A 13,016-nucleotide genomic window follows, 5' to 3' on the forward strand; every position below is an offset into this window, starting at 1 on the left:
GCGTCTTTTTGGATAAAAAAAAGCACTGTCCCTAAACTTTTGGCCAAGATGTGGGGTGCTAAATCATTTCCCCTACAGCTGTGTAACGTGTAAACATGTCTGTGTGACTAGCAGCATGAACAAGCTCATAAACTGATCTCCGTTCTGACGACATCCACTGTGTTCTGTTTGTAAAACAGTGCGAAAATCTCTACAGACACTTTAAAATGTTGGGCTAAAAACGTATATTTCGTTGTAATGGGTTTAAAAACTACATTTTCCATGTTACTATGCTGTTTTGACTACATTCTGGGCACTCTGACCACACCCAGAGGTTCCGCCCACACCTGCTATCTTTTGTCCAATCAGAGAAAGCGAATTAAATTCCACCAATCAGCAGTGGGTCCTCACTTAAATAGCGTTCTACGTGTTTTGTACTTTGAGTTACGGCTGAAAACAACACGGGTTGCAGTTGCTACTGACCCCTAATGGCGAACTGTGTTATTGTAGTTTTGGTGACATGTCTGGAAATGGTGGCCCTCACAGGAAGGTGCCATGCCACGGTCCTCACAGATGCATTGTAGACCTGTATGTGTGTGTGTGTGTGTGTGTGTGTGTGTGTAAGCAGGACAAAAGGGCCTAACTCTGGTAGAAGCAATTTCCTTAATCACTTATGTGGTTGCGCTCTTCCTTTCCCGATGACACAAAAAGAGGAATCGATTTCTTTCTCTTTCTCTCATTCTTTCTTCCTTTTACAGCGTCCCACTCTTGGCCCCTTTCAGCATTCAGTTCAGCCACTTAGCCCGTGGGAGGCCTTCACAAGTAGCGCTCCGCTGAATGTGACTGAAGCCGATCTTTGATTACGTGTAGACAGTAAAACCGCAGGTGCAGTGCTGATTGATTGGGCTACTTTGTGATTATCTGCAGGCTGCTTCGTAACCTGCAGTGTGTGGTGACTGTAGCCTGGCCCCTTTCCCCTCTTTCTACAGGAAAATTGCTGTAGATTTCAACACCAAATATAGGTGCAGAAAGACATTTGTAGCACATGGTGTTAGTCGTGTATCTGATATGACTACAATGGACCCGGCACACTGTTTACATTCATCAAGCTATGCTCGTTAGTGCTAACCTTTTTTATGAGGGTTTTGTTGTTCTCTGGAACGAGTCTCAGGCTTCAAGGTATCCCATTTAGCTTTGAACCCAAAATTGTGGCAGCGTTAGTGGAACAGACGGCATGGGAAGAGGCAGCGAGGGTTTAGTTTGGCTGCCTGTTGGTGGTTTTAAAAGTCAGCCAGTCTGCAGGGCTGAGATGAGAAGCCTGGCCAGCAGGTGTTTCTGCATAATTGCAATGTTCAGTGTTAATAGGCTCGTCTCATCTGTTAGCAGCAATTATGCCGTTCAGCTCGTTGACGTTCACTGGCTCGAGCCTCGGGCCACAAATTATTCTGTTTGCCGAAACTATGAAGCACATAATCATGGATATGATGACAAACATAAATGACAATTAAGGGACCATCCCATCGTATTTGAACACTCTTTGGTGTTTCCAGTCCCTGCTGTTTCTGTTCCTGTCCCTGTTTGTGTGTGTGTGTGTGTGTGTGTGTGTGTGTGTGTGTGTGTGTGTGTGTGTGTGTGTGTGTGTGTGTGTGTGTGTGTGTGTGTGTGTGTGCGTGCGCGCGCGCCTATGTAACGGTAAGAGTGTGCCTGACCATCTGCTAATGTGAAATCCTATACGCTGCTAGGGTGTGCAGAGGTTTAATGGTTTCCTTTCCCTATATTTTTTTGACAGCATTGAACATATGGCTGGAAGCAGCTCTGCTCTGTCACAGGGGAGTGCCGCCCGCATCTCTCCCGAAAACGCTGCCGTACTCTCCTGGGCTATGTGTAATATAGTCCTGCTCAGAGAGGCAAACGCACAGCTGCTCAGGTTTGAACAGATGAGATCATTTGCTGTGTGCAGGATGAAGAACAACTGACATTATTTGTAGTTACACACTTAAAGGAATGGTTTGGTATAAAAGTATGTATAAATAATGGGATTGATAATGTAGGCCAGATGCAGCTGAGCAACATGTTTGATCTGATGGGTACTTCTTAAAATATGCCCCTTTCTAACATTACTTACTCTTATCGTCTCCATATAGAATCTTCCCAATGATCATCTTACTCCTATTGTCTCTATGGAGTCAACATCTCCCCCCTTTTGTTTGTATGATCCTTTGAAGCCCTAAGGCGATGACTATTAACCCCCTCTAATGTTGATTCCCCTGATGCACCCCCCTTCCTTAAACTCCTCCTCACCCTTACCTCAGTGTACTTAAACCCTGACAGTCCATGCGTTCTTTGGACTGGTCTGGACTGGACACTCGTTACCTTTATTACAGCTTTCATCCTTTTCTGAAGAGCCCCCTCCCCCTCCATTCCTCCAAAGAAATCCTAGTCTAAGTCTGGTCTTGGAATAGTCTTGGAATTTGGAGCATTTACTTCTGCTCACCTTCCTGTAAACCCAAACGCTGAGGTCCGGACTCTGGGCTGCTCAGTCTATTGTTCTGAGATAATCAGTAGCTTCTTTGTTTGATTTGAGTCAATGAGATGGGCTTCCTGATCATCGCCACATCTTCGGACCCACTGTAGCGTTGTTGTCTTATCTCAATGGAGGGATGGACAGAAACACCTGTGAATGTTTTCAGATCTGAAGTGAGTGAAGCTTGATTCCCCGCCCACCCCTCTGTCTTTCTATTAAAGATCAATGCTATCAAATCAGGACAGTTTTGGTGGTCTGCCAGATGCTCTGCTCTGCACTGTTATGTAGAATCCCATTTCTCTGTATCTAGTTTAGAAAAGTTCAGTTTTTCCCACTTATTTATTATGTTTTTATTTTTTATTTCCTGAAAATCCTGTTTTGAAAAACAGTTGACTACTGTTCTACTGATGTCATGGACATTGTGTTCTGTTGCCCCCAATTGTTTATGTTGGTTTTGTGACAGCATGGCAACTTTCTGTGGACTGTGGCACAACCAGTTAACCCAAAAAAGATGCAGCATGCGAAAGGCATAGAGGTCAGCCAGATGATATTTTAGCAGTATTGTGCTAAATGTTTTTATAGAGATAAACATTGTGCTTTTCTGTGTAGGTCAAATCTTTTAGAAAACAGCTCTAAGAGAGGGTCTCTTTAGCTTATAGCGGAGTTGTGGTAGTGTTCCTTCTGCCCACTTCCTTTACCATGAATAGCAAATCACCTCCACTCTGCTGTCCTTTTATCCCCCCCCCCCCCCCCCCCCCCGTCTGCAGGATCAAAAGGACCTGCAGGAGAGCAGGGCTCTCATAAAACCCTCTCAGGTTTGATCTAGGCTGTAGGCTAAGGATTCAGATTCTCACTCTCTCTCTCACACACACACACACACACACACACCTGGGAGGGCTGCAGCATGTGTAAGTCATGAGAAAAGAACTGCGTAGTCGTGTAAAGTCTCTGCACTCCCTTATTCTCCCAGTCGGCTAGATCAAGGTTAAAAGCTCTCAAGTGTGTGTTTGTGAATAACTTTAGGTTGACTACTGTGTAATTGTGTGTGGGTGGGTGGGTGGGGGTTGATGTTGAAACAAGGGAACAAAAAAAACTCATGAAAAAGCAAATTTAGTAAAGTCTAACAGCTTTTAGCTCCGCGTTAATAATAAGGGTACATTTAATTTAAGTGCATTTTCTGGAGAAAAAACAGAATGGCTGGACATTTTAAGTAGTTCCAACATCCATGCAGTTGCTAAGCTGTTGCTATGTGGTCTCTAGGGTTATTGCCAGATGTCTGCTGTGGTGTTTGTATGATGCTGCTGTGGTGTTGCTGGGTGATTGCTATGTTAAGTATTTGTTATGGTTTCATAAGTGTTGCTGAGTGGTTGCTAAATGGGTACAATAGTGTTGATGGCTGGATGCTGTGGAGTTGCTTAGTAGTTGCTATGGTATCCCGCGTGGTTGCAGTGGTGTATGAGGTGGGTGCCTGTGTGTTGCCAAATGGTTTCTGTGGAACCCCATGTGTATCGTTGGGTGTTAATAGTGTATTTGTACCATCGTGGCCTAAGAAAAGTGCACCACATTCATTTCTATGGGGAAAATTTCACAAACTGTCTGTTGCTGTGGTATCCTGGGTGGTGTCTGAGAAAATCGCTGCGTGTTACAAAATGGTTCCTGTGTTTGTAGGTGTTGCTAGGTTGCTGCAATGGTATCCTAGTTGATTTCTATGGTGTTGCTGAGTGGTTGCTAGATAGTGTTGCTAGGTGGTGGCTGCGGTATTGCTATGGTGTTGCTAGCTGGTTGTGAGGGGGTTGCTGTGGTATTGCTAGGTGAATGCTATAGAGTTGCTTAGTAGTTGCAAGGCAGATGCTTATGGTTTCATAAGTGTTGCTGAGTGGTTGCTAAATGGGTACAATAATGTTGATGGCTGGATGCTATGGAGTTGCTTAGTAGTTGCTATGGTATCCTGTGTGGTTGCAGTGGTGTATGAGGTGGGTGCCTGTGTGTTGCCAAATGGTTTCTGTGGAACCCCATGTGTGTCGCTGGGTGTTAATAGTGTATTTGTATCATCGTGGCCTAAGAAGAGTGCACCACATTCATTCCTATGAGGAACATTTTCGCAAACAATCTGTTGCTACATGGAAAATTTCTGTCTGAACCAAAAAGCCAAAATCGTGCAGTTGGTGCAAACGAGGTGCTCTGCAAACAGCTGACGTAAACATTAATAGAAAATTATTAACACCATTCAGCCATAATTACATTATTGCAAGATACAAAGGGCTGTTTGTTTAAAGTTGAGTTAGGAAAACAACTTGTATCCAAAAACGTTGGATCCAAAAACTTACACACCTCAACATAAGCAGATGAAAGGCTTCTAAATTAATGAGACAAAATGACCTTAATGAAGCCACGTTACCTCAAATTTCCCCCAAATGAAAATGGATATAAAGCCGTAATGCATTCTATGTTACTCTGTGTTCAAATGCTTGGTGGAACTCCTGGATTACTGTAATTAAGCCACAACTTTTATTTCACACCCGTGAACCCAGCACAGCTGCTCAGGCTATTAGTATGCAAACATGCTGGGGCTTTCAGCTACTCGCTATTTGTTTTCCTTCTTTTATTCCTGATGACGGGATGCTGTTGTAATGAGTGCGGCTCGGCGTGGCCGCCTCCCCACAAGAAATTAGAATGTCTTGCACTGCATTATCTTTTCTGAGGTGGTAATACAAGCCCCTGTCAATATCCACTCTCAGTGCACTTACGAAAAGGTAGATGGAGTTGTTCCCTGGAGTGGTTCACAAGAATGATCCCCTGTTAAGCACTGGCATGCCAGGGTTTGGCTTTAACTTCATGCTCCCCCTCCACCCCCTAAAAAGTGCCTCACTATATAAGACAGAAGAACCAGAAAAAGAAAAAGAAAAAACTTAAAAAAAAAAAAAAGAAAAAAAAGAAAGGGATTACAAGCATCACTTTACTTCCACACACACCGCTCAGTCTTTCATCTCTAACTGACTGACCACCCTGTGATCTGTGATTCACTCCACACATGGATGCAGGGTATATTTAGCATCTGTTGTCTAAGAATTTTGCCCAGTTGATGATGATCACGTAGTTGCTGGGCTGTTAAAATGATGACAGTAGCCTCAATTAGCAAGCTGTGTTCATGAGCCTCTGAACGAGGAAGGGCTGAGTTGTTCCTAAAGATCAACCGAGTTGTACTTTACAGCTTCATAGAGCTGGGCAATATGAAGACGTGCGATAATCACAGTCACCCCAGGCTTCAGTTTACATGTTTTTGTGTGTGAAATTCCTTTATTTTTTTCGAATGGGATTCGCCACTCTTGGCAGCCCGGCTATGAAGACTCCACACTGTGGAAATGCTCATGTTGGCTGTGTTTCTTCCTCACTGGCCTTCCACATAGCTTGATAAAAGATGGACTACTCCACCCAAAGATCACCCCACTACAGTCAACCATGGCAGTTCTACACCGTTTCGACTGCTGTAACTGCGTGGCTATGCAGCTCTGTGCTCGTGCACAGTTAACATGCTAACAGCAATAAAAGTGGATGACCTTTTGTTGACCATCTTTTCAGTCCAGATCAGGTTTATAAGAAGCATAATTAGTCCTTTTTAAATAAAAAAGAGCTTTAGTCTATTTAGCTTAGCTAGCTTAGTCCATTTGTCTAAAAGATACAAGCTGAATGTGTGTGTGTGAGATGTGATGTGGTGTGGTAGTTTTCCTTTGTTGACTTGGAATGGTATTACCTTTAGGTATTAAATTTCATTTTCAAATGTGTGCCGCAAACCTTAATGAAGCAGAAAAAAGCAAGGCTAATTTATTCTCACACTCTCTCCTTTTCTTTTCCCACCTATCTTGCAAGATCCTTCCTGCTGTGAGTGTGTGCGTATGTGTGCTGTAGCATAGTCTTTTCCCCACACCTCTGCGACACCCTGAGCGATGGGGCTGCAGTGTTCATCGTCCTCGCTCAGTGTTTATATAAACCGTTTCTGGACTGTTCTCACCATAGTTTTCAGTCATGGCCTGCTGAACGCACATTCAGACGCTCTCTTCTACAGTGGTACGAGGTCTTTGGTGTCTTCTGCACTCAGGGATTCTGTCTCTATGGGGCTGTTAACTGTGTGTGTGTGTGTGTGTGTGTGTGTGTGTGTGTGTGTGTGTGTGTGTGTGTGTGTGTGAGGGGCCTTCACACCTAACTGTGCAGCGTTCTGCTCCGTCTGCTGCTCTTTGAGAAATTGTTCTACAATCAGAAATTCAGCGTGTCCTCAGTGGAGCGTGAGGTAGAATTAGAGCAGCTGGAGGAGGTCTTCAGGTTAAACCGAGCTGGAGTGTGGGCTGTGAGGAGCTTTTTTTCCCCTCTGTCGGCTCCGGAGAGGCTTTTAACATTTAAGTCAGCAGGAGAGAGAGTGCTGCTATTAGGGACTTCTTTGAGTCTGCTGAAATGGCGGCAGTTTCTTCCCTTGACGGAGTGTGAGAATGACTAACGGAGTGGACTCCAGTGCTGTTTGAACCTGGGGCCTGCCTTCTGTTCTGACATGTTGTCATTTGTTCTCTTGAAGTGAGGCTATGATATGTAGTGTGGATTTAAGACCGGCCGCCTGCCTTGTGAGCTCAGTTCAGAGTGGCTTTCGTAGATGTTTACTGATGCTTGTAAGGTGTGTGTACTTCAGTCGATACAAGTCATTTCTGCACTCAATTTGTGTTTGTGTTTTTGTGTGTTTTCTCCTCCCAGCTGTCGCACCAGCAACAGGAAGAGCCTGATCGTGACCTCCAGCACCTCTCCCACCCTGCCCAGACCTCATTCACCGCTACACGGACACACTGGTAAATATTAAATAAATAAATACAGCCTGATGGCAGCAGTCATGCAATTTTGCATAAAGGGGTTTGAAAAGTGACTCACATAGGGCGGGCGGGTAGGCAGGCAGGCAGGCATCACTTGTGATTCGAAAAAGGATTCTAGATAGATTGGCAGATGACATTTTGTGCAGAGCGCCTGTGTCATACTAAAGCCGTTCTACTCCCACCCATCCATCTGATTAACCTTTCGCTGCCAGGCACGTTATCATCATCATATCAATAGGTTTATGTTGAATGCGTTAGAGAGCCACTCGCAGGCAGTCTGGAGCCTTGATGCCACTAGTACTTTAGCTGAGCTTTTATCCGTTTAGCTGTCTGCTACGTGTGCACAGAGCGCGCATGTAACATTACATTACAGTATTGTGCTAGTACCGTTTAATACAAGCCTCTCAATTCAGTATGCTCAGGTTTTAACAGTGAACCACATACCAAATGTTTCTAAACAAAAAGTGTGTGATTACTCAGGAGCTAGCTGCTAATGCAGTATTTTATTGTGCTTTTATAATGGTAAAGCAGCAGAATGCAAGAATTTAACATTTCTTGCTCCTGGCTTCGCCCTATAGCGTTGAAATACCTCTAAGTGATATGCATATCACAAGCTGAAAGATATCGAACCGGCATCTAAAATAAAGAAGCATGTAGACTGATGCTGAAGAGTAATACACTATGTGGACAAAAGTATTGGGACACCTGCTCATTCACAAAAGACTTTCTGCAGGTTCTGGAGCATTGCTGAGAGGATTTTATTGCGTTCAGTGACACGTGTTAGTGGGGTCAAGATGTTGAATGATCACCACTCCACCATATCTCCAACTCATCTCAAAAAAGTATTGGATAGAGCACCATCATCATTTCAGAGAACACAGTTCCTCTGCTCCACAGCTTAGTGCTGGGGGAGGTGCTTTATACCCCTGCTCCACAGAAAACAGAAAAGAAAAAGTGGTATCATGTCATCTGGAATTTCCTTGTTGTGATGTCAGCACTGATTAATGCTCACATCTTTTAGGTGTTTAAATTATTTTTTTAGAGCAGAACATTTTTAATACGTACTTTTAGGAATAGTTAAAATGTGAAATGTAGGCAAAAACTGCTTTTTAGATCGGAGAAGACTTGATTGAACATGTCAAAATAAATGTATGTAAAATAGGCTTGCAAAAATAACTCTTTAGTGAGCAGCAATTTAATATTAAAAGCCCACTGCGGATATTCTTTATTTGTTAAAAGCAACAGTAAAAAAAAAAAGAAAAAAAAAAAGAAAAAACAAAACCAGTCTACAAAACCGTGACTAGTTCCATGTGTAACGAATAGCAGCGATGCTCAAGAGCTTCCACAGCAGGGAAAACTGAAGCTGCTGCGACTGCAGTTGGGAGAATGTCGCAGGTGGGAGCAAGAAAGCTAAAAGAGGCAAGCAGTCATTGCCTGTCAGTTCTTGCATACTGTGCACTGTTTATGTATGTCTGTGCTGTGTGGGTCTTCATGTGTTTACCTCCTCATCCCTGTGTTAGCCAGAGGCAGATCATGACAATCCATGTGTCAGCTAGCTTAAACATGCTCCTTCCTTTCCAGAATCAGCCTAATTGCTTCGACCTGTTCCTCCTCTAAGCTCTTGAAGCGGGAAATAACATTATACTCTAGTCCCCGAGCTGAGCCCAGAGACATTCTCTTATCGATCTACACTGTGTGCTCTACCTGAGTTAAAGGATTAGGCTATAGCAGCATTCAGCAGACTCAAACACACACCACCCAAACACATACACACTGCTAATGTGTTTAAGCAGGCACTCAATAAGAGATAACAGGAGCGGGAGAGTGAAAGAGAGGGGTGAGTAGAGTGACAGAGGGGAAACGGGGAGATGGAGTGATTGACTGGTTAGAGAAGGATTTAAAGACCGGCTATATGGCAAAAACCTCACCGAATGTGACAATAGTTTTCCTGATGTACATTAAGTGTAAAAGTATTTCATTATTAGTTATAGTTTGTTGAAATGCACAACATGCGCCAGCCAAACAGTAATGCAGCATTTAAAGATTACTTAGGGGAAGGTAACATTGCTCATAGTTTTAAATTCAGCCTAAAGCGTCAACATCAAACATCTTTAAGATTTTAGAAGCAACAGAGAGATTTCTAGTCCCTGTAGAAAAGTACTGCCAATAGAATACCAACATAAGATAAACATGAACCTATTGGCTCCATGCCTAATGCCAGTTGTGGGCTAAAGGGGGAATAGAGAGTCCCAGCATTGAGCTGTGGAGCAGTGGAACTGTGGAGTTGGGAATGAACAAATGGGGAGTAAACAAAACAAAAAAAAAAAATAGAGGTAAACCATCCTTCTCCTCCTCCATGTGGATCTGAACGGTATCCAGTCTGTTGTACAACAGCTTACATTCTGTCACCAGTGCTGTAAGAAGCAGGCGGCAGACTGATGAAGCGGGACTTGCAGACTGAGGGAGCCTTGGCTCACAGTTAAATTTGAAGGCGTCATTCATCACAAATTGAACAGCATGTCCTTGGGTATGAACAGGATCTGTTGTGGTGGTGTTTTACAGTGATGATTTTTGAAGGTTCATTTGCCTGTTTTATCATTTTAAAAGAGAACCTGTCACCACCTAAGCAAGTATTATTAGCTCTGATAAAGGAGTCCTCCTCCTGGTCTTAATGTTGGGCTGTTTAACAAGAGATGTAAATGTATTACTCACACAAGAACTGGGATGTCATATAATTAACCAGAGCCAATCTCAGCCATGTCCTGTCAACTGATTTCAATGGTAAGAGCTACTTTAGCATAGAGGGAGTCTGGCTCAGTAGTGCAGTTGATGTAACCAAAGCCTTGTGCAAGCGTTTGGGCACCCTTGTTCAAATTACATGTTCGATTTTCTAAGTGAAAATAGGTTTGGCCTCCTCTCTAGTACTGAGACACACTTGTGCACATTCTCGGGCACAATTACTAGCTTAATTTCTTACATCAAAATCAAATCACATGTATGGTCACATCACATTACACAGCTGTGAAGGTGAGTGACAAACTTTGACATATTCCCTCACGAGAGAAAACATAGAACATAGATATTTACAAAATAGAAGATACACAATTAACAAAACACTGCCAGGATTAGAGGGAGCTGGCAACACAGCAGCTGTGCTCGGCATCATCTTGGAACATTGACAAATAAACCTATACAAATGGAATTTTCATTTTTCACAAGATTACACATTTCCTTCTTGTCCTTGTGATTTTGGGATGCTTTGTTTAGATCAAAGCTTGTATTTGTTATTTCAATGAAAATAAGTCATCCTGAGAACGCTACAGTAGCAGATAACTAAAAAATGCCATTTACATTTTTCTGCAAATGTATTTATTTTTTTAAGTATAAAATTGGTCATTTGAACATGTGGTGGAAGGAAGTCACAAGGAAGGAAGACAGAAGGAAGTTTAAAACAGCTTTTTATTCCCCTGTGGTTTAAATTAATCATTCTCTTTGACCAGCAAAGCCAAAGCCAAGTCATGCCTTTAATCTGCCGTTCATTTGGTGGCCTGTCTTTCCCTTTCTTATAAATTGTTTGATCTGCCTTTCTCCATTCCCATTACCCTTATTACCTAAACACAATGGGCCTGCCAAGTATATTGCTTGTTGATCGTTATTGCAATGCTGGCCTTTACAATACTGATGTTGTCTGATGTCATAAAGTCTGTGATTATGCGGATCAATCTCAAACCAGTTACAAACTGGTTTACTGGGGGCTGTGATTAGCCTGCTCAATCAGAGATTGTTTGGATGACTCAAGGTATTTATATCATCCAACACACGTAAAATATTTTTGTCAAAAAACAAAACAAAACTCCATATCATACTATATAATGTCAATACATTCCCTAATGTATTTTTAAATCTCAATGTAATAATTTGTATATATCATGGGTCTCATTCATTCACAAAAAGCCTCAATCATTCTGAGACTCTATGAAGAAGACCAGAAAGTACAGAAAGAGAAATCTGTTAGAAACAACAGAGCTTTATTCATTGTTCCATTTCAGTAGCTTGCAGTGTACTGGACACCTCCCTCTGCGCATTTCTCTATTTAACATATCTTCCATTCAAATTTTCCTATCTCTCACCTTGATAAATGGCCACTCTCCTACCCATACAGCGAACTGCTGTACAGTGTGAAATATCCCCAGCCCTTGATAATAGTCCCTCTGTGTCTGGGTTTGTTTTTAAATGAACTCTCTTCCGTGACAGACCTACGTTCTTCCTCCCAGTCCAGCTGTGCACAGCTGTTCCTGCACACTTCTAGACAAAGAATTATGCACTCATTAATATTTAAGATTTGGCACAGGCTGGTTGGCAAATGCATAATTAATGCACAGAGGGGTGTGACCCCAGTCTCGCCACTCAGCCGGATGTTGGGACGCCCCACTGTTCGCATTGACTGGCTTTATTAATGACTCTGGGATCTCTTCTCTGCTCAGAAACAAGCTGAAAGTGTGTTAACAACAGGTCACAAATACTCTATTAAACTATTACATTTAAAATGTTAAAAGGTCTGCCGTTAATGCATTTGTTCAGTATCTAATCTTGTTGTATAATGTGTAAATAATGTATGATAAAAGTATGTAAGATTTATGGGGGTGAAAAATGCCCAGATGTGTTTTTACAAGCCCATTTACAACCCTGTTATTTTGCATCAGATTGAAACGCACTGATTTTTCTTTTACTGTGGGCATGTGGGGGAAAAGGTTCTGCTGCTATTGACCACCAAATAGAATAGAACCCAAATAGCCGTGGCTTCCTACTACAACAAAAACAAAATATTACACTACACTAGATAGTGTTGCTGTTATCTCAATATCCTTTCACTTCTGTGTGCGGTTAGTGTTTAGTCTGTCATCCGTGTGCATTAAAGGCCATTCTGTGTTGCGCAGTGGTCCTCTGGCTTCCTCCATTCGACCGTTCTCTCTCCCATTGACCTAGCATTAACTTTTAACCTTTTCCATAGTGTTGCTTGAGATATTATCTGGACTTTTAAAACACTACTAATGTAATTGGTAACTGATGGACCTAATTCCAGCTAAAGCCTGTGCAGGGCAAGAGAACATTGAGAACAAGCTAATTTCAAGAACAAGACAAATCTCTGTGTAGACATTAAGAGGTATTTGAACATGTTCTCCAAAGCTCTTTGGCCGTAGCGTCTGTAGAAAATTGATCATAAGCTCTCTAGTGCTCAACAAATTATAAAAGAAGCTCTTTCTGTCTGTCATACAAAACACTCCACTTGAAGCCTTCATCAGTACAGATCTATTGTCTCCTCCACTTACTTTATGTATTTATTTATTTATTGATACTTTTTTTTTATATCTAATGTTTTTTTAACGGGCTGAGTGTTCAGAAGAACGCTGAATAATGGAGGGCCAACGATCAAAGCTGCTTTTTTTTCATCTCAGTACCCTGCTATCATTGAGGGTTTTTTTCTTTTTAAATATTTTGTAGCTTTAAATGGAGCTTTGTGCAGAGGAGGGTTGCGGTAAAAGAAGGAGGAGATAAACAAGGGGCTTACTAAAAAATGTATTGCATTGTAGTCTGTGTCTACATTGATCATTTATGAGTGTGAGTTTGTTAAACTTTGCTGCTTTCTTTTCGAGGCGTCTGTT

General features: G+C 42.3%; 1 protein-coding gene across 7 annotated transcripts in view; it reads left to right on the forward strand.

Moving 5' to 3' along the window:
- mast2 (microtubule associated serine/threonine kinase 2) overlaps positions 1–13,016 on the forward strand; it is a 151,007-nt gene that overhangs the window by 113,498 nt on the left and 24,493 nt on the right. For all 7 annotated transcript variants that reach the window (XM_072684307.1, XM_072684308.1, XM_072684309.1 and 4 more), the window contains one exon: positions 7,241–7,332. In XM_072684307.1, coding sequence (XP_072540408.1) covers positions 7,241–7,332 — 92 coding nt within the window. The remainder of the gene's footprint in view (positions 1–7,240; positions 7,333–13,016) is intronic.

This window comes from Salminus brasiliensis, chromosome 7, assembly GCF_030463535.1.
Source record: "Salminus brasiliensis chromosome 7, fSalBra1.hap2, whole genome shotgun sequence".
Classification (NCBI taxonomy): Eukaryota; Metazoa; Chordata; class Actinopteri; order Characiformes; family Bryconidae; genus Salminus; species Salminus brasiliensis.